The sequence below is a fragment of the Saccharomyces eubayanus genome, chromosome VI (genome assembly GCF_001298625.1).
Source record: "Saccharomyces eubayanus strain FM1318 chromosome VI, whole genome shotgun sequence".
NCBI classification, from domain to species: Eukaryota; Fungi; Ascomycota; class Saccharomycetes; order Saccharomycetales; family Saccharomycetaceae; genus Saccharomyces; species Saccharomyces eubayanus.
The window spans coordinates 88977-110794 of NC_030981.1; the positions used below are offsets into that span (position 1 = coordinate 88977).

Consider the following 21818-nt stretch of genomic DNA (forward strand, 5'->3'; position numbering starts at 1 on the left):
TTGTGATGTGTGATGTTCCTTAATATTATATTCGACGAATAGCAGAATAATGAAAAACTAAAGAAAAAGAGAAAAAAAACAGTTGAAACAAATGCGGAATTTTATATGTATATGTATTTATGTGTATATTCTCCTAGCTTAGTTTAAAAATTAATGGTTTTTTTATTTCTAGTTTTATTTTTATTTTTATTTTTATTGTACGTACGTGCTTCGTTCTAGTCTAGTTCTAGCTTAAACATGCTACTCGACTCCTCGTCGTCTACGTCCGCATTTTCGATCCTCTGCAGAAGCACCTTTTTCGATGCGCCGAGGTTCTTCATGTAGTCTGTTTCGAACCCCAGCAGGTTATCTTTGAACTTCTTTCTCTTCTTACCGCGGATCCCCAGCACGGAGGCTACAGGGATGTCCTCAAACTCGTTGAATATCTTGACCAGCCCGATATCGCGTCTTTTCAGCCTGTTGGGTACTTGCGACTTTCTCAGGTCCACCAGAAACTCTTCCTGCGTCTTGCCGTTCTCCGCCACGTGCTTGTGCAGATCCAGCGATATCAGCTTGTCCACCTTGTTCACCGTGGCGGAACTGTTGTACTTTTTCAATGGCGTTAGGTTCAGGTCGTTTTTGTCAATAACAACTGCGCCGGCGGCCCCGGCTTCTTCTTCTATTTCTGCTGCTGCTGCTGCTGCTGCTGCCGCTGCCTTGGGCGGTTGCGGCGTCGCTTTCTTCCTGCTCAACACCATGGGTGAAGAGGATTCCAGTATGGGCGTGGGCGTCAACAGCGACCTGGTCTCCTCCACAGTCTCTTCGCCCTTGTCGTCTTCCTCCTCGCCGTCCATTTCGCTCGTGTCCGCATTGACGTTTTTCACCTCTGTAGCGCTGTTGCGTTCGCGCTTCTTACCTTCCTTTTCCATCTTGTTCATGAACTCCCTTCTCTTGATGCGTTGGTCGGACCCAAACTCCACCTCGTCCTCGGGGTCCACATCGTACTCGTGTCCTGTACGTCTTAAAATGAACTTGCCGGGAGATGCATCGCCCTCCGCCGCTTCATGGAAGAGTTTTAGCGACTCTTGGATCTCCCGTTCGCTGAGGTTTGTTTCCAAATGAATATATAACAACCAGATCAACACGTCGCATCTGTCTTTTGGCTCATACTTCGAAAAATCGAGTATATCAAACAGCGTTACTCCACAACCTGATTCCTCCTCTCCTCCTTCGGCTTCTCCCTCTGCTTCATTGTCTTCCTCCACTGTATCTATCTCCTCGGCTTTTAGTGTTGTGCCATCTTCGCTTTTTATTTCCACATATTTGGAAAGGAATCTTTTGTCAATAAGACTGAAGTTGTCGCATATGCTAAACAACATATTGATGATGTTAAACTTGTTAATATTGTCCACTTCGCTATCATTTTGGTCTATTTTTTCGTAGATTTCCAAGAGTGAAATTTGCTCATTGCCCCACGGTAGATTCTTCAATATGGACTTCAATCTTGGTGTGTCTTGGAGAAGTTTCGGATCATTGGCATGCAATTGCAAAACGGGCACAGAATGGAAAGTTCTTAACTGCGAAGTCATCTCCAAATAAAAGTTTATCGTGGTGTTTAGTCTACCAATATTGACCAACAGTGCCAAAATGCACGTAGAAAACGCTACTTGTTGGTCCAGCAACAGTTTATCTCTAAGTATTTTGGAGCATTTGATAGACGTTGCTATCGTCAACACGTACAATTGCGCAAACGTCAACTTGTCGTTGAAAACAAACGTCCTCGCATCGTACTCTTTATCGGTCACATTTATTGATATCTTATCACCGTCGATGTTAATGGGCACTATCGAATTTTTGTATAGGGGCTTCAAAACATTGGTGAAAATCTGTCTCTTATCCATCAACAGTTCTTGCATGAAACTAAACTGTATATCTTTCCTATTAAACGGCTCACCATCAGGTTTTTTCAAATGACGATTGTATTTGCTCGAACTGCTTTCTTTGGGCTTTCTTTTAGCAGAGCTTGTTGTGGTTCCCCCCACTGCTGCTCCTGCTCCTGTTGCTCCTGTTGCTCCAGGTACCATTGAAGGTTCAAAGTTGAGCAAGATATTTGTATTTTCCTCTTCACTTTGGGTGGAATCGTCATCGTTCTTATCGTCAATTTCAATCTCATGTATAACTGGAACGGCTTTGCTAGTCTTAGCTTCAGATTCTTGTGACTTGGAAACTGGAGATTCTTCCTCGGCTAGTACCGGTGGCGCAGCACCTACTGTAGAATCTGTAGATGGCTTTCTTTCCTCGGGGCTGTCATTTCGTTCTTGGAAAGTATCATGAATTGGATCGTATACTCTTTTCCCCATTTTTAATTGAAAGAATTAGTGATACCGACTCTCTTGTCAGCTTCAACTTTGCTCATATCAAATCTGTGATTTTTTTCTCAGTATGGTTTAAACATTCATCAGATGGTCTTTACATATTGTACTGCTCACCGCACTCGAGGGTAACTTTCTTCGTTTTACGCGATATTCTACAAGAGTGTCCTAACTTGGGCTAAAGCCTAGTATTTATCTATATGATACATAAGAAAGCTTTCTATATGAAAAAGTCCATATGTTTTTGCTATAAAGCGCAGAGGGTTGAACTTTTACGGCCAAATTGGTAATTTCTTACACGTTCATTTCTCTTTTTAAAGATTGTAATTCTTTATTCTTCTCTCTGTTACTTTTTGTGCACGTCAGCAATTCCAAATTCTCTCTTGGCGTATATTTTTGATAGTCTATAATATCTATCTTTTGCCGGTAGACCAGCGTGTAAACTGCACATGCTACTTTTTTCACTCCTATGCCATAGTTCTCTCCAGAAAATAAATTATAAGCCCTGACACAAAACTTTATTATCTGTCGCATCCGCGTAGGAAAATTGTGCAAGTGTAAAAATAGTTGAGACTTGAATGTTAGATTGATTGCAGCTTTTGGTGGGATAAAATAGTCAAACAAATAATTCAAATAGCTAACAAACCGTGCAACGTGGCTAAGTACAGAAAAATGTCTAAGCGCCGGCTAAAAAGAACCATTGCGCCTTGCTCATCTGATATTTACGACAGTTTACAGTTTCAAAATAATGGTTATGTCAAGATAAAAGAACTGATATCACACGTTGTCATCGAAAACAGCTTTATGTCCAATGCAATAGCAGACGAAGCTGGAATACGACGGGCCGCTGAACCTACAGTAAAGGAACAGGTTCACAAGTTCAGAAAATGGAAAAATAAAACTCGCTGTGTATCGAAAGACCCTACGATGAAAGATTTCAGAGCTCGTAAAAGAGATATGGTGTACAGATGGTTCGAAAGACATTTGCCTAAGGAGAAAGTAGAAGTCCTTTCCCATGAAAAACAATTGAGCAGCATTGACTTGCATTTTTTGCCCTCAAATGTCATCGTCGGATGTTCGAGGGAGTTGAGTAAACCGGGATCACCTCAAGTTTTAGGAAGCCCAAATTTTGGCCCTAAGGAAGAGTTCAATGAACGTTTTTTCAATATCGCTAGTTGTCCTGTAAAGAGAGAATTTCGTGAATTAGTTTTTGAACTAAATGATGAAAACCAGAATTATTATACATCCCTCAGGGCTTCTAGGAAACCTGTCATACAAGGCCAAAAAAATGCACATGCGTCTCAGTTTATTGTTGGTAAGGAGCATCGGACCAATTTTTAAAATATTCTTAAAATTGTTTATGATTAGTGAAGGAAAGAAAGTATTTGAAGGATCCAAGGATACAAAATATGTAAGGAAGTTAAACTTTTTAGTCATGTTTGATATCAAAGACCGAACATCGTACCAGGCGAATCAGATTATTTCGGGTGCATATATCATTCTAAATAGTAATTTATGGATATAAATAATTTTTCCGTTCGATTGTTTCTCTGGTATTAAGGTTATATGCTATCTGTAAGCACAGTGCGTATGTAAAGAAACAAGTGTAGTACTTTTGGTCCATTCTTGCCTGTGTTAGTCAACAAGGGATACCGGTAAGCCCTGAAGCCTCTTGTTGACCCAACAGCTTATAAAACTCCGTCTCATGCGTATTTGCACTTAATATAATATTTAACATTTTAAGAGGGTTTTTTTGCTTGCCGGCTTCTTTTTTGTTAAACCCCGGCTCTCCTCTTGGCCATAACCATTGTACAGACAAAAGCATGGTACAATATATCGAGAGAAAAGAGACGACTAACCCCATTTCATCAGAAATAAAAGGGTCTCTCGTTTTTGTCCTATTCCCTTTTTTCCCCTGATGTACCTTTTAGCATGGTTTTTGTATTATCAAATTTCAGCTTGGCGCCAAAAATAAAGGGACCGCACACGTTTTCTGTACGGGCTTTCCACTGCCGTCCTGACTTGACACATATCATCGCCATTTTGAGGTATGCTCTGCTTCGAAGTGTGGGGCAGGGCATTCTCGATTGAACGATCGATTACCTTACAAACAATGCGATATATAAAGGTACGCAAAATGCGTCATCATCCTCTATTGTTTTCTCCTCCTTGGTTTTTGAATTATCTCTTTTATCAAAACATATATTTTGGTTGCTATAAGGGCATACTAAATTAATATAACCAAGTCAGCTACAACACACTGAGTTATTTACCACAATAATAAATTACACCGACAAATTATTAGTACAAACATGTCGGTTTTAGAGGCCTCCACTAAGATGTCCACTTCTCCAAGTGGGAAAGAGGAAGTCAAGCAAACTCCTGAAGTAAGAGAACTTAGTCCGGATATACCAAACAAGCCCATCATTGCTTACTGGACGGTAATGTGTCTCTGTCTCATGATTGCCTTTGGGGGGTTCATCTTTGGTTGGGATACAGGAACCATTTCCGGATTTATCAACCAAACTGACTTCAAGAGAAGGTTTGGCCAAGAGCAGAGAGACGGCAGCTATCAACTATCGGACGTTAGAACAGGGTTGATTGTTGGTATCTTTAATATAGGTTGTGCAGTGGGAGGGTTAACGCTAGGACGCTTAGGTGACATTTATGGGCGTAGAATTGGCTTGATGTGCGTTATCATGGTGTACATAGTTGGAATTGTCATCCAGATCGCTTCTATTGACAAGTGGTACCAATACTTTATTGGTAGGATCGTTTCTGGAATGGGTGTTGGCGGTGTTGCTGTATTGTCTCCAACTTTAATTTCAGAGATTTCTCCAAAACACTTAAGAGGCACTTGCATCTCTTTCTACCAGTTGATGATTACTCTTGGTATATTCTTAGGCTACTGTACCAACTACGGTACTAAGAAGTATTCCAACTCCATTCAATGGAGAGTTCCCTTGGGGTTGTGCTTCGCATGGGCCATCTTCATGATAGTTGGAATGGTTATGGTTCCAGAATCGCCAAGATTTTTAGTCGAGAAGGGGAGATATGAAGAAGCAAGAAGATCTTTAGCAAAGTCAAATAAGGTCACAGTTACCGACCCCGGTGTGGTTTCAGAGGTTGACGCAATAACTGCTAATATGGAAGCGGAGAGGGCTGCTGGGAACGCAAGCTGGAGCGAACTGTTCTCAAACAAGGGAGCAATTTTACCAAGAGTCATTATGGGAGTCGTCATTCAGTCCTTACAACAACTTACTGGCTGCAACTACTTTTTTTACTACGGTACCACCATTTTCAACGCAGTCGGAATGGAAGACTCTTTCGAGACGTCCATTGTGCTCGGGATTGTCAACTTTGCATCCACCTTTGTTGCGCTATACATCGTCGATAAATTTGGACGCCGGAAGTGTTTATTGTGGGGGTCTGCATCAATGGCCATCTGTTTTGTCATATTTGCCACAGTCGGTGTCACAAGATTATGGCCACATGGAAAAGACCAGCCATCGTCGCAAAGCGCAGGTAATGTCATGATTGTTTTTACGTGTTTTTTCATTTTCTGTTTTGCTATTACTTGGGCCCCAATCGCCTACGTCATTGTAGCAGAAAGTTACCCATTAAGAGTGAGGAATCGTGCTATGGCTATTGCAGTTGGAGCAAACTGGATGTGGGGCTTTTTGATCGGCTTTTTCACACCCTTTATTACTAGAGCCATAGGTTTCTCTTATGGCTACGTTTTCATGGGCTGTTTAATCTTTTCCTACTTTTATGTTTTCTTCTTTGTTTGTGAGACAAAGGGACTAACTCTAGAAGAAGTCAACGAAATGTATGAAGAGAGGATAAAGCCATGGAAGTCTGGCGACTGGGTACCAAGCGCTAAGAGGTTAGAACAACTAACAGATGGTACCCCGCTAGACACAGAGGATATTAAATAGTCTTTGAACTTTATATTTATAATGCCTGATGAACAAAAATACTAATAGTYAATATTTTYGAGATGAAAAGAAAAATTCTTGTATGTCTTTTGGCGAAAATTAAGCCTTTGTACGTTTTATTCTTAGTGTCACAAATGGGGGAAAAGCGAATATTTGCGTCGCTAGACTGAAAGATCAGTCTTAGCTCAGAAGAAATGTCAGGGACCCATATTTGGGCAGTAGAGAATGTTGTTAGAAAGAACTACTACCCGAGTAAGCAATCAATAGCTGGTTGCAGTCGCTTCCTAGAGACTCTTTAAAAACGAACCTTACTTCTGTCGTAGTTGAGTTTGATGAAACCTCTCAGAGCCTGTGCTGTGCGGCCGCAAAAGTGGGCGTGTTTCGTCTCATCTGCGGTAGGCCATCCTAGCCAAACCTCTGTTAAATCTAATGTTTTACGAAGTTTTCCGCCATATAACGCTACTGTCGTTCTGCTTTGGAACTGAGAATGCTCAAAATTTTGCCGATTGCCTCCGTCAAATGCATCCATTCACATCCATTTGCTATCCTAGCCTTCCCCCTATAATCTAGTTTTACCGCTTATTCAATCTAAATGTCATTTGTTAGGTCACGTTGTATAAGGTGTTTCGATAAATAGCAGTGGGCATTACAGCATCAACCCTCAATGCGCATGAGTTGAAACCAAAAAGGCCCTTCCATTTACAGACTGAGCCGCCGAACATATGCCTGCGTGATCTGGATTATACCCGGTGAATTTCAACTCGTTCTTAACTTTGCTGAGTAAGTGGGGAGGCGCAGTCGTCATGACCATATCGGCTGTCGGAGAGGCGACATTACTGTTATCAAAATTCTTACCAAGTTACGGATTGTTGTGTAACATCACTAGTTATCTGGTGTTAACTATCTCATTCTTCTCGAGTACAGCATTATGGTCGAAATGAGGTACTCACTCAATCAAGTTATTCAGTTGGCCCGATCTGTACAAGAAGAAAAACGATGATACTGATCAAATGGAACACAGTTTCATAATACAATTCATTTCAGATATCTCTTGCTTGCTCCTTTATATACTTCAATGACTTTGTTAAAAAGTTTTGCGAAAGTCTATACCCTTATGTATCTATATTTAGATGGCAGCTATAACTAAACAGCTTTTTCTATTATTTTATCGTTCTTGCTCATCAAAGTATCCTTTCATTAAAAATCTCCACCGTCAAATCCGCCGTCAAATCCGCCGTCATAGCCACCGTCGAAGTCACCACCATTGTCATCACCGTAGTAGTTGTTTTCGACATAGACATTATCTTGGTCGTGGTTATCAAATGCATTTTCCAGCATGGCTCCACCCAATAAACCAGCACCAACACCGAGTAGACCACCCATCATGGCGTTGCTACGCCCACCACTTTTCTTAGCGTTTGGGGCGGCACCATAGTATGCTTGCTGTGGTGCTGCTGCTGCCATGGGGGGTTGCTGTGAATAGTAGGCTTGTTGTTGTTGAGGGTATTGAGCCTGTTGGGGCTGATAGTAGCGAGCTTGCTGAGCTTGCGCCTGAGGTTGCGACTGTGAAGAGTACGCTGGAGGAGCTTGATCTGCCTGTTGACGTGCACTTTTCTCATTGCTAGCACCTGGTGGGGGACCTGTAGGTCTTGACCATGTGGTACCCTTGGGTGCTTCCCACTGGGAGCTGTTCGTCGATAAATCTACATAAAACCAAGTTTGGTACTCGTCATCAAACACCGCCTTCCAACCAGAAGGCACTTGAGGGGGATTACTCTTGCTTTGTCCCATCACTTACACTAATATTCTAGGACTTTAACGTTTACTTGTTGGGTTAAACCTGCTACAAGAGCTCGAAAGAAACCCTTTATCTATCACGAGTTTTCTAAAGTTTTTCCTTCAGGCAGAGCCGGCTCGCTCTGGTGGACGAAACAAAAGCCTGTTGAAATAATACAAAATTCGTTAAAACGTCTGAAGGCTTGTATTTCTCACAAGGAAAAAGACGATATACTGTTATATGAATCCAGATTACTCAATAAAACGTGTCTGTGTCTGTGTGCTTAAGATATAGTGCTTCTTTAGAAAAAGGTAGTTCGTTTCCAGTATTTCTTTTCTTCTCCCCACTTAACTTGTTGCGGTTCGAAGAAAATTACGCATAAACAATCGAAGAAAGGTAAAAGTTGCGCTGCGAAGTCATGTGTCCGTTCCCCCTAGCTGAGTTTCCATTGCGTGAACTTCCTGTTCCCTATAACTACCGTGTGTCCAGCGACAAAAGCACTCTAGAGAGTGGTAGTGCGGTGGTTGCTGCCGCTGGTACTCATCGAAATTCCACGAAAACCAATGTGGTTGACATGCAAGATGGTGATGAGGATAGCAGTGAACTCCAGAGGAAAAGAACTGTTGGTTCTGGTGAGTCTACTCCAGAACACGAGAATTTCAAAAGATCAAAGTCAAACAATCACGAATCCTTTCGTCAACCTAATTTCCAGTGTGCTGTTGAATCATCCATGGATATTGATGGTATCCATAACTTGTCAGAGCTACCTAATGATGCAGAGAGTCTTTCGATACCCGTTGACGATACATCGGCTGCTCCTGCTGCGACTAATACGGCTGCGACAGCAGGTAGTGATACCAACATCAACATTAACAACACTGCCATCAATAGTATCAATCTCATGGAAGAGGGCGCCCTGCCGTTGTCGCCGACAGCTTCTTCTCCAGGTACCACGACCCCATTAGCTAAAACCACGAAAGGAAATAAAAACAACGATATTACCGATTTAATAGAGTCTAAAGATTCTATCATCTCCCCAGAATACCTGTCTGATGAAATTTTCTCTGCAATAAACAATAATTTACCTCACGCGTATTTTAAAAATTTGTTGTTTAGGTTAGTTGCGAACATGGATAGGAGTGAACTATCTGATTTGGGAACTCTAATAAAGGACAACCTAAAGAGAGACCTGATCACATCTCTACCTTTTGAAATAAGCCTAAAAGTTTTTAATTATTTACAATTTGATGATATCATAAATTCGCTTAGGGTTTCGCAGAGTTGGAACAAGGTAATCAAGAAATCCACTTCCTTATGGAAAAAACTACTGGTATCTGAAAACTTTGTCAGTTCAGAAAAGTTTAACTCATTCAACCTCAAACTGTCAGAGAAATACCCAAAACTTCTACAACAAGATCGACTTAGATTGTATTTCCTGGAAAGTATGTTTATCCTGAAGAATTGGTATAATCCGAAATTTTTGCCACAAAGGACTACGTTAAGAGGCCATATGACAAGCGTTATTACATGTTTGCAGTTTGAAGATAACTATGTCATCACAGGAGCAGATGACAAAATGATTAGAATCTATGATTCGATAAATAAAAAATTCCTATTGCAACTGTCAGGTCATGATGGTGGGGTTTGGGCTTTGAAATATGTACATGGTGGTATCTTGGTCAGTGGTTCCACCGATAGAACGGTGCGAGTTTGGGATATCAAGAAGGGCTGTTGTACACATGTGTTCAAGGGCCACAACTCAACGGTGAGATGTCTCGATATAGTAGAATACAAGAATACCAAGTATATTGTTACTGGTTCGAGAGATAACACCTTACACATCTGGAAATTGCCCGAGGAGACTTCCACTACAGAACGTCAAGACGATTATCCGTTGGTATTTCATACCCCGGAGGAAAATCCATATTTTGTGGGTGTTTTAAGAGGGCACATGGCATCTGTAAGAACTGTTTCTGGACATGGTAATATTGTTGTCAGTGGGTCCTATGACAACACACTGATCGTATGGGATGTCGCCCAAATGAAATGTCTTTATATTCTAAGTGGACACACAGATCGTATCTATTCAACTATCTATGATCACAAAAGGAAACGATGTATCTCTGCAAGTATGGATTCCACCATAAGAATTTGGGACCTGGAAAATATTTGGAATAACGGAGAATGCTCGTACGCGACAAACTCTGCGTCCCCATGCGCCAAGATTCTGGGTGCCATGTATACCCTACACGGTCATACGGCATTGGTCGGTTTATTAAGACTGTCTGATAAATTTTTAGTCAGTGCTGCTGCGGACGGTTCGATAAGGGGTTGGGATGCAAACGATTACTCTAGAAAATTCTCCTATCATCACACCAATTTAAGCGCGATTACAACGTTCTACGTTTCAGACAATATTTTGGTAAGTGGATCTGAGGGTCAGTTCAATATTTACAATCTAAGAAGTGGGAAACTGGTTCATTCAAACATCTTAAAAGATGCTGATCAGATCTGGTCAGTTAATTTTAAAGGCAAAACGCTGGTAGCAGCGGTGGAGAAAGATGGACAGAGTTTCTTAGAAATTTTGGACTTCAGCAAAATGTCCAAAATCAACTACGTTAGCAATCCAGCAAACTCCTCTTCATCATCCTTGGAGTCCATTTCTACTTCTCTAGGATTAGCAAGGACCACTATAATACCATAACAAAGCCTTTCAAAGAACACGCATAATTTTCGTACTTAAATAAATAGTTCAAGAAATATCTATATAACCAGTAACGAGTAAAAAAAAGAAAACAAGAAACATATTTCGTGAGTATTTAAGTAGTTTTCAGTCGCCTGCCTAGAGTTATTTACCTTACGACATTGGTACTGTCTCTCAAATGTTTTGAAGATTTTGCCGAATTACTTCCAGATTTTTTGCGTAAATCTAGAACTATTCAACAGCCTACTCACTCCAATCATACAAGCCGCTATAATCTTCTTTGGCGAAAGTTTCAACCTTTCTATACCCTTCTTTGCTATTATCCGTCATTTTCGTTGACAGTGATAAACGCGTGACCTGAAAGAAGAAAAGTATCAATAACGCGTAAAATCAAATGGAATCTCAAATTTTATAAGATTAAAGATTCTCTTATTCACATCTCACAGGGAGTTACTGAAAGCAAGATATCCGGAGTCCATCGCCAGAATTGTAAAGAACTGAAGCACAATGGGGCGTTTGGTTGGCTTAGAGCTGAGTAATTTCAAGTCCTACAGAGGAATCACCAAAGTAGGATTTGGTGAATCGAACTTCACAAGTATTATCGGGCCTAACGGTTCCGGTAAATCAAATATGATGGATGCCATTTCGTTTGTGCTTGGTGTACGGAGTAATCATTTGAGGTCAAACATCTTAAAGGATTTAATCTATAGGGGGGTCTTGAACGATGGTAATGATGACGATATTGACAGTGCTGGTGACGATGATGCGATTATCTCCAACCCAAACTCTGCATACGTGAAGGCATTTTACCAAAAGGGGAGCAAACTAGTAGAGCTTACGAGGCTAATTTCTAGAAATGGTGACACTACTTATAAGATCGATGGGAAAACTGTCACCTATAAGGACTACTCCATATTCCTAGAAAATGAAAATATTCTTATCAAAGCTAAAAATTTCTTAGTGTTTCAGGGTGATGTTGAACAAATTGCCGCCCAATCTCCCACGGATTTATCTAGAATGTTTGAAGAAGTATCAGGTTCCATTCAATACAAAAAGGAATATGATGAGTTAAAGGAAAAAATCGAAAAGTTAAGTAAATCCGCAACCGAATCCATCAAAAACAGAAGGAGAATTCACGGAGAGTTGAAAACATACAAAGAAGGTATCAATAAGAATGAAGAATACAGAAAACAAGTTGACAAAAAAAATGAATTACAAAAATTTCAGGCCCTATGGCAACTATATCATTTAGAACAGAAGAAGGAAGAGCTAACGGATAAGTTGTCGGTATCAAACTCTGAAATATCATCGTTGAAAGAAAGAATAAATAACGAAACAAAATCACTACAACGCTCAAAATCTTCCTTTGTCAAGGAGAGTACTGTTATTTCTAAACAGAAGAGTAAACTAGACTATATTGTCAAGGATAAAGAAAAGCTAGTTTCGGATTTACGGCTAATAAAAGTGCCTCAGCAAGCAGCAGGAAGACGTATATCTCATATCGAGAAAAGAATTGGAAGTTTACAGAGAGATCTTGAAAGACAAGAATCTTATGTAGAGAGATTTGAAACACAACTAAAAGTGATAACCAAATCAAAGAAAACTTTCGAAGATGAAATCAAAGAATCTGCGAGAAACTATGATAAGTTCAAGTTGAATGAAAATGATTTAAAAGCCTACGATAATTTGCATGAAAAATACTTAACTCAAGGTGGGTCGATCCTAGAAGAAAAAATCTCGCTTTCCAATAACGATAAACAGGAAATTGTAGATGAATTAGACAGATTCAACAAAAGAGCTGACATATCCAAAAGAAGAATAACAGAAGAACTTTTCATAACGGGTGAAAAGTTGGACACTCAACTGAATGATTTAAGAGCGTCTTTGAACGAAAAAAATGCCCTTCATACTGAACGTTTAAATGAACTAAAAAAGCTACAATCTGACATTGAGTCCGCGAATAACCAAGAATACGACTTGAATTTCAAATTGAGAGAAACCTTGGTCAAGATCGATGACTTGAGTGCTAACCAAAGAGAAACAATGAAAGAAAGAAAATTAAGGGAAAATATAGCAATGTTGAAAAGATTTTTTCCTGGGGTGAAAGGCCTTGTCCATGATCTTTGTCACCCAAAAAAGGAAAAATATGGCCTGGCAGTGTCCACCATCTTGGGTAGGAACTTTGATTCTGTCATTGTAGAAAATTTAACAGTAGCCCAGGAGTGTATTGCATTTCTCAAAAAACAACGTGCAGGTACCGCATCCTTCATACCACTCGACACTATTGAAACTGAATTACCCACATTATCTTTACCTGATTCACAGGACTATATTCTGTCAATAAATGCCATTGATTACGAACCAGAATACGAAAAAGCAATGCAGTATGTATGTGGTGATTCTATCATCTGTAACACACTAAACATTGCCAAAGATTTGAAATGGAAGAAAGGCGTCAGAGCTAAGTTAGTTACGATCGAAGGGGCTTTAATTCATAAAGCCGGTTTAATGACAGGTGGTATATCGGGTGACACTAATAATAGATGGGACAAAGAAGAGTATCAAAGCTTAATGTCCTTGAAGGACAAGTTACTAATACAAATAGACGAGCTTTCCAACAATCAACGGTCTTGTTCCATTAGGGCCAGGGAGGTCGAAAACAGTGTTTCGCTATTGAATTCCGATATAGCAAGTTTGAGAACTCAGGTGACCCAACAAAAGCGTTCCTTGGATGAAAATAAACTAGAGATAAAATACCATAATGACTTGATAGATAATGAAATCCAACCAAAGATAACCGAATTGGAGAAAAAACTAGGACATTTGGAAGAGACTAAAAATGAATTAGAGAAAGAGAAGGAAGCGTTACAAAGTGAAGTTTTCAAAGAATTTACAGAGAAAATCGGGTTCTCTATTAAAGAGTATGAAAGCCATTCCGGCGAACTAATGAGACAACAATCGAAGGAATTGCAACAATTGCAAAAACAGATCTTAACGGTGGAGAATAAGCTGCAGTTCGAAACAGACAGACTGAACACTACCCAAAGGAGATGTGAAAAGGCACAAAGAGATCTGGCGAATGTTCAAATTGAAATGAAGTCTTTGGAAGAACAAGAGGAGGCAACAGAAACAAAAATCAAGGCAATAGAGTCTAAGTTGGAAGAAAACAAAGCGCACTTGGAAGAGTTGCAAAAGAAATTCATAGCCAACCAAACTGACTTGAATTCCAGCGAGGACATTCTGGAAGATTTAAATAATAACTTACAGGCGTTGAAAAGGGGGAGAGACGGTATCAAAGAAGATATCGAGAAGTTTGATTTGGAAAGAGTTACAGCGTTAAAGAATTGTAAAATTTCTAACATAAATCTACCTATATTATCGGAAACGACAATAGACGATCTGCCCATTTCTTCCGGAGATTCTGAGGCAATTTCAATTTCTAATAATATTGATGTAGATTATCAAGGTTTACCCAAGAAATACAAAGAAAATAGTAACGACTCAGCAAGAAAGGAGCTAGAGCAAAAGATTGCTGAAGCAGACGAAATATTGAATGAGTTACAACCCAATGCAAGAGCTGTAGAGAGGTATGACGAAGCAGAAGAAAGATTCGATGTGATCAATAACGAAACAGAAGAACTAAAGTCGGAAGAGAAAAAAATACTGAACCAGTTCTTGAAAATCAAGAAGAAAAGGAAGGAACTGTTCGAAAAGACTTTTGACTACGTGAGTGACCATTTAGATGCGATCTACAGAGAGCTAACCAAAAACCCCAATTCCACGGTGGAGTTGGCCGGCGGCAATGCCTCTTTGACCATTGAAGACGAGGACGAACCATTCAATGCGGGCATCAAATACCATGCCACTCCACCTCTGAAAAGATTCAAGGACATGGAATACCTTTCTGGTGGTGAGAAGACCGTGGCCGCGCTGGCTCTTCTATTCGCTATCAACTCTTACCAGCCAAGTCCCTTCTTCGTCCTCGATGAAGTGGACGCAGCTCTCGACATCACCAACGTCCAAAGAATCGCAGCCTACATAAGAAGACACCGCAATCCGGACCTCCAGTTCATTGTCATTTCGCTGAAGAACACCATGTTCGAAAAGTCTGACGCCCTCGTTGGTGTTTACAGACAGCAACAAGAAAACTCCTCCAAGACCGTAACCTTGGACTTGAGCAACTACGCCGAATGAGTTGATGGAAGTAAACCATCTACTAAACCACTAAATTACTAAACACACCAAATAAATAATAGTATATAGCGTACTCCATACTGGCTAATGTAATATGATAGTAACAAATAGCACCAATAACCTCATTTTCACAGGGTGACCCGACCGCGGTGGGTGGCGCCCGAGGTATCCCTTAGAAAAGAATTTTCTAAGCTCTTTCTCATCTCCCAGCAGTGGAGAAGTACCACATTCTTTAGAAGTCTACCATTAAGTAGTGGTTAGAAAGTGACATTGCATCTTAGGAAGTAGTTCGAGAACAACACCGAACTGTACAACCGCATTAGCATACAAACGACCGTTTTGTTTCTTGACAATTAGCTTTTCACGTTTGCTTTTTTGATTGTTGCCGCCAATGACTGCTAACAATGATGATGATATCAAATCGCCCATCCCCATTACGAACAAAGCTCTCTCTCAATTGAAGCGCGTAGAGAGAAGTCCCGGAAGGCCCAGTTCGTCGCAAGGCGAGATAAACCGCAAAAAGTCCAGACTGTTTGCATCGGAAGGAAGGCCTGATTCGCCATTGAGAGCAAGGTCCGCCACTCCAACGGTGGACCAAAAAATGTTCAACGGTATGGATTCTACGTCGCTTTTGAACGAAAGATTGGAGCATTACAAGCTTGATTATGTTAGTGACAAGGCGCAACACACTAAGAATATATACGATCCGAACTCTAGATGGTTCAGCAGATCGGTGAGACCCGAATTCCCCATTGAAGAGTTTTTGCCATATAAGACCGAAAGTCATGAGGACCAAGCCAAATACTTGTGCCATGTCTTAGTCAATCTTTATATTGCCATTAGTTCGTTAGATATACAAGGGTTAATCTCTATTTCCAGTAAAGATCTGGCTGATTTGAAGAAAGAGGTAGACGATTTAGCTTTAAAAACGGACCTTTTCCGATTATCTAATAACACAGCAGAGAACGACTTAGTTGGTAACGACATTGCTGATTACGACGATGCAGAAGGTCTAGAAGACGAGTTGGATGAATACTTCGACCTGGCGGGCCCTGACTTCAATGCCACGGGTAAGATTACCGCTAAATCTGCTACTATCGTCAACGTCAACCATTGGACTAATGAGCTCAAGAACTGTTTGCATTTCGATTTCCCAGTKGCCTTAAGGAAATCCCTTGCCACAGTTTATTATTATCTGTCACTCGTCCAGGGTCAAAAAGTGTATAGGCAAATGCACGTTGATATGTTTGAAAGACTGGTAAACACCGATGACGATAGGACAAATTTCACTGAACTTTTACAAAACGAAGGTCTTTTGTTGGACCATCAAACCATGTTAGATTTCCTATGCGAGTTTTTACCTTATCCAGACCCGGACTATGCTCGATATGAACTAACGTCGAAGGAAGATTTACAGTTATTCAGATTACTTTTGAAGCACGCACACAACGCTAAACCGTTTTTTGACAAAACGAAGGAAAATTTATTAGTTGACACCATGAATTTCTTGTTGTCTAGTCTTGCCCCATCCACTATGATGGCCATCATGCCCATTATCACATCTGTCGTCCCTTACCACTATAATATACATTCCAAAATCATTGACTACTTCCCATTCTGCTACAGTATCTGGAGTTCAGTGAGTGCCAACGTGGCCATTGATACTCACATGTATGATTTTGTTGGATCAATATCCAAGGACGTTCATAACAAGATATTAAGCAATGGTCATGGGAAGGAAATAAACAGGGTAGAGTTTGGAAAATTTGGGATTTTCACAGATGACCAGATGACTTTTATGTTCAACAGACTGCAAGGTCACCTTAGAACTGATGGTCAAATACATTCATACTCTCGCACTGTGAAGCCTTTCGTCTATGCTATCAACGGCTCCAATAAAGATAACTTTTTCGAGAAACTCTTGAGCTTAGCAAAGGCTATCGAAACATTCATTCATCCTTCTAACAATGGATTTTGGACGAAGCCAAATGCTAAATTCATTCATGCCTTCATTAAATCTTATCATGGAAGAGCCAAGTATGAAGAAGAAACATGTGCCAATGGTATCACGAACGAAATATGTCTGACTTCCTCTTGTCATGAAGAGATTGTCGAAATTTTCTTGAATATAGTCGGCCTGGGTTCACAAAATAAAAATCCTGATATTGCCAACTATTACATTTCCTGTTTCGCATATTTATTAGAACTGAATCCTTCAAATGCATACCTCATTTATGACAAAATACTGATAGATCTGTATGATACGTTGGCCGACCAATATATTAATTCTAGACACAGAATCATATCTTCTTTGAAACAATTTACAAGAGTCATCAGGTTTGTTGTAATGGACAAATTATATCGTGTGCACATAACAAACATTCTTTCAATGCTAGTTTCCAAGCTCGATATGAACGATACCAATTTGACAAGCAACCTTATCAATGGCATTGTATCGATTGCTGCTTTCATCCCTATCGAAAACCTTACAAGTGAAGAAGATTACTTATCGTTCGAATCTCATACCCTTCCTTTGGTCGAGCAGCATTTCTATCACATCAAAAACGGTGAAAGTTCAAAGACTTTCCCAACTGACGAAACGCAGTTGGGTGTTGCTTTCAAAGCCTCTACTACGGTTTTTGAAAGTATTCTGAAAGTGTACGTAGAAAAAGTCTTCCAACTGGTCGATGTGGATTTAGAAGACTCTTTGGCCACCAAAATAAACCAAACTACTATGATTTTGCAAGAATCTATGGACGATAAGATATTCCATTACTTTGGTGAGTTATTACAAAGAAACTTCTGGAGTAATGACTCCTTCAAGGAAAAGGATCCAAATTACGAATTAATCACCATCCCGTTGGCAGCATTGGTAAGAAGAAATAATGCCTTAAGTAAAGACTTGGTCAAGACTCTTTTATTCCATATCAAAGAGCAAATTAAGAGAGGCGCTGGGTCTGTTAGAAGTACATCTGAAATTCAGCAAAGAGATGTAAAGTTGGTTTTGTATTTGACTACGCTAAATGATGTCTTGAGACAATGCCACAATTCACTACTGGAGTATAGCGATGAGTTGATAACCTTCATGAAATATTTATATGACAACATAACCAATCCACCATTAGATGTCATCACATCTATTGTCATTCACAGTGCTTTAGCAACTCTATGTACAACAGAAATAACAGACTGTCGTCTATTTCCAGAACATTCTAAAATTTCTAAAGAGGATAGATGGGGGGGACTGCAGTTCGATCCTAGAAGATTTGAAAAACAGCACCTGGACTTCCAATGGCATGTTCCTTCCAATGATGAGATAACCTTGTCCATAAGTATTTTAGAAAGCCTTACAGACTATTGTGTTAACAAAGTAGAAGAACTGATGAAGACTCCCCAAAATGATTCTGAATATAGTGACATGATACAAAAGTACGTTTTAGTCATGACACACACGCTTTCCGGGTCAAGTTTACTTTTCGATCCAGATTTTAACAAGTATAGAACACAATCAAACTTGTCATATAGAGAGAAACTGGTTTTGTTGAAGAATATCCGTGAAAACAATTGTGACCCTCAAGAGCTAGATATCGATATTGAACAAATCCGTTCTGGTAAGGATGACGAAGAGTATATCGAGAGTAAGGATATTGAAGCAGGATTAAATACGGGTGTCTCTGATGTTGTGCAACTGAGAGATGAATTCCAAGATGAACTGATTGTTGATGATGAAATGGTATCCGAGATGCCCTCCGGTGTAAACACCCCCGTTGCAGGAGCTCATGGTGCTGGTAATTCATCTATGAGTTCCGACCTTGCCTTTAGAGATTTGGACATCTACAGTTGTAACTATTACTTTGGAAATACCACAGAGGAGAAGCTACAGAATCCACAATACTTACAAGTCCACAAGGTAAGATCACGTATTGGACGCTTCTTCCACAAGCTTTATTTGTTCCTTTCTGCCAACTTTGAAAACAATACCAACATGTTCCAAATCTTACTGCATGGTCTTAAAGTTTGGTTTACAGATTTGGGACAAGAAACTGTTTTCAATGAAGATCCGGATGCCTTTATTGATATCGATTTCCTCGAGAACGTTCAATCTCTTTCGCATATGAATGAGCCTTTCACGAGAACCAACTTTGCTATTAGGACAAACGGTTTGCATCAAAGCAGAGTCCTATTACATTCAACAAATAGAAAAGGTTCCAAGTTGGAAAACCTTTTATTGGTTGACATCATACATTTAGCTACATCAATTTATCCTGATATTTATAAACCTGCACAAGGTACTTTGGTACATTGCATGAAACAGTTGGTAGGGTCGTATGGTATCGTTATTAACAAAGTGATCCCAATATTGGAGAAAGCTGTTAAAGATCACGATTATATGAAAATCCAAGTCATTCTGAATGTATTGTTGATTAAAAAAGTTCATAGAAAGCTTATGACAGATTATAGAGACATCGACAAATTGATATTTCTACTAATTGAATGCTGTCATGTAAATGAATTAGAAATTGGTATGTACGCAGACAAGATTTTAACTGATATTGTTATTGGTATCAAAATTCCGTCCAGTGTATGTGTCATTTCTGATGAAGCTTTCTTACCCTTAGCGCCCCCCGATGGTACAATTAATTTGCAGGTTGAAGCCGTAAGGCTAGCCAAAAAGAAAAAGCGTGAATACTATCTCTCGCTATTGGTCGATTTGCAAAACAGACTGTTAGATAAACTGGACAATGAGAAAGAGATGGGCTGGAAGATAAAAATGTTTATTATGCGCTTTGTTACGCAAATCCAATCGAGTTTGGAAAGTAAGCCCGACAAACGCGCAGTTTCCTCAATAGTCTCACAAACTGCTACTAAGCATCCAGAAATTATACATTTGGTTGTAAAGTCGTTGCTGTCAATTTGTAACAAAATAATTTCTCTTTCTGACTATGAGTATGACATCAGCAGGGCCTATAAAAATGAATTTAATCCATCTTTTGTTGAAATAATGGACACCTCGAATACGGACTTCTCTAAGAATTTTGCTAAGGAAATGAATAACTTCGACAATCCGGAGTACTTTATTGACTCAAGAGCATTTGTTGGATGGCTATGTTGGGGCAGACCTATTTATGTGATGTCGTCAAAAACTTTGAGCGTTAATTTACAAAAGAATGAGTTAGAAGTGTTGAAGAGCACTGGCCATTTAGTGACGAAAGAATTTTTGAAGGATGTAACAATGAACTTGGTACAAGATAATGAAACAAGGGGTGTTTTTAGTAGTGGCAATGTGTCATTCTTTTCTTTAATCATCCTTTTAATATCGTCTGGTTTCTGTGAACTAAACATGTCAGAACTATTTGAGCTGTGTGAGTCATATTATAACAAAGATGACAAGGCTTCAATGATTATGTCCGTTGAAATAGTAGCTGGTTTAGTTTGTGGTAGTAAATTTATGTCAGCCGTTGATTTAGAGAAGCGTGATGTCTTCATAGAGAAATTTTTGGCAAAATGCTTAGATTATGAATTAAATCACGACGCATTTGAAATTTGGAGCACGTTGGCATGGTGGTTACCTGCGGTGGTTGATTTAAGAAGATCCAAGACGTTCTTCAACCATTTCATCAATGCTGATAACATGTTTGATCCTGAATCTGATGCAGCCACACACCAAACTTCTAAAATTTACATGTTAAGAAGTATTTTGATGAGTATGGAGTTCAGAGCACCAGATGTTAGTAGACTGTTCGATGAATTGGTATTTGACCATCCTTACGATCAGGTCCGTCAAGCTGTTGCCAAATTATTGACCACCCTGGTGCAAAATCAAAGTAATCCTTCGATATCAGATCCCAAGACATTGTTGGAAGCAGAACTGAATGACTCAGATGGATTGGGGTTGCCGTTAAAGAGAGTTCCAGAAAATGTGGACACGTACATCAAGAAACAATTTGAAATCATCATACGTATGGCAGAGAGTGTTATTGGTTTGAGTCCTCAAGAATTTATCAAGACCGACTACTTCTACAGGACGTCTACCATATTTTATTGGATCAAGGAGATGGCAAGGGGACCTAATAAGGTTATATTGGTTCCATACCTGGTGGATTACGTGCTACCATTTCTAATCGGATTAGTGAAGCACAAGGACGTTTGCGCTCTTGCCGGTCTGGACCCTATCCGATTATACGCTGGCTTGGGCTACATGCCAATCAGAAAAAATCATGTTGCCAGAATCGTCGAATATGTCTGTTCTTCGGATGTAGTTCTATCGTCGAACCAAACCAAACTGCAACTAGCTTTTATCCAACACTTCCTGTCAGCAGAATTACTTCAACTAACTGAAGAAGAAAAAAATAAAATCTTGGAATTTGTTGTGAGCAACCTGTATAACGAACAATTTGTGGAAGTAAGAGTGCGTGCTGCAGCCATACTGTCTGATATCGTTCACAACTGGAAGGAAGACCAAGCATTGTTGGACCTGATCGACAGGTTTGCAAAGGGGCTTGACGCCAACAAATACACTTCGAAGGAAAAGCAAAAGTTATCAAAGACAGATATCAAAATCCATGGTAACGTTTTAGGTCTGGGGGCCATTATATCAGCCTTCCCATATGTTTTCCCTCTACCGCCATGGATTCCTAAGCAGCTAAGCAACTTATCCTCGTGGGCCAGAACCAGTGGTATGACTGGGCAAGCTGCCAAGAACACCATCAGTGAATTCAAGAAGGTGAGGGCCGACACGTGGAAGTTCGATAGAGTCTCTTTCAACACGGAAGAGCTGGAAGACCTGGAGGGTGTCTTATGGAGAAGTTACTACGCTTGATCTATGACTTCATGGTTCAATGATACGTCTGTAT

At 39.9% G+C, this 21818-nt stretch overlaps 7 protein-coding genes across 7 annotated transcripts; 5 read left to right on the plus strand and 2 right to left on the minus strand.

Moving 5' to 3' along the window:
* Nucleotides 1-215: 215 nt before the first annotated feature.
* Nucleotides 216-2339, minus strand: IES1 (Ies1p; the record flags this gene model as incomplete). The annotated part of the gene is made up of 1 exon (XM_018364821.1): nucleotides 216-2339. The coding sequence occupies one exon, from the start codon at nucleotides 2337-2339 to the stop codon at nucleotides 216-218; it is 2124 nt and encodes a 707-aa protein (XP_018222524.1).
* Nucleotides 2340-3023: 684 nt separating this feature from the next.
* Nucleotides 3024-3692, plus strand: DI49_1642 (uncharacterized protein; the record flags this gene model as incomplete). Its single annotated transcript, XM_018364822.1, has 1 exon — nucleotides 3024-3692. One exon carries the CDS (start codon nucleotides 3024-3026, stop codon nucleotides 3690-3692), a length of 669 nt encoding a protein of 222 aa, XP_018222525.1.
* A 971-nt stretch (nucleotides 3693-4663) lies between these two features.
* On the plus strand, nucleotides 4664-6289 carry HXT10 (hexose transporter HXT10; the record flags this gene model as incomplete). Its single annotated transcript, XM_018364823.1, has 1 exon — nucleotides 4664-6289. One exon carries the CDS (start codon nucleotides 4664-4666, stop codon nucleotides 6287-6289), a length of 1626 nt encoding a protein of 541 aa, XP_018222526.1.
* Nucleotides 6290-7486: 1197 nt separating this feature from the next.
* On the minus strand, nucleotides 7487-8080 carry WWM1 (Wwm1p; the record flags this gene model as incomplete). Its single annotated transcript, XM_018364824.1, has 1 exon — nucleotides 7487-8080. One exon carries the CDS (start codon nucleotides 8078-8080, stop codon nucleotides 7487-7489), a length of 594 nt encoding a protein of 197 aa, XP_018222527.1.
* Nucleotides 8081-8484: 404 nt separating this feature from the next.
* Nucleotides 8485-10770, plus strand: CDC4 (SCF ubiquitin ligase complex subunit CDC4; the record flags this gene model as incomplete). The annotated part of the gene is made up of 1 exon (XM_018364825.1): nucleotides 8485-10770. One exon carries the CDS (start codon nucleotides 8485-8487, stop codon nucleotides 10768-10770), a length of 2286 nt encoding a protein of 761 aa, XP_018222528.1.
* A 507-nt stretch (nucleotides 10771-11277) lies between these two features.
* Nucleotides 11278-14964, plus strand: SMC1 (cohesin subunit SMC1; the record flags this gene model as incomplete). The annotated part of the gene is made up of 1 exon (XM_018364826.1): nucleotides 11278-14964. The coding sequence occupies one exon, from the start codon at nucleotides 11278-11280 to the stop codon at nucleotides 14962-14964; it is 3687 nt and encodes a 1228-aa protein (XP_018222529.1).
* Nucleotides 14965-15355: 391 nt separating this feature from the next.
* BLM10 (proteasome activator BLM10) lies at nucleotides 15356-21784 on the plus strand (the record flags this gene model as incomplete). The annotated part of the gene is made up of 1 exon (XM_018364827.1): nucleotides 15356-21784. One exon carries the CDS (start codon nucleotides 15356-15358, stop codon nucleotides 21782-21784), a length of 6429 nt encoding a protein of 2142 aa, XP_018222530.1.
* Nucleotides 21785-21818: the final 34 nt, after the last annotated feature.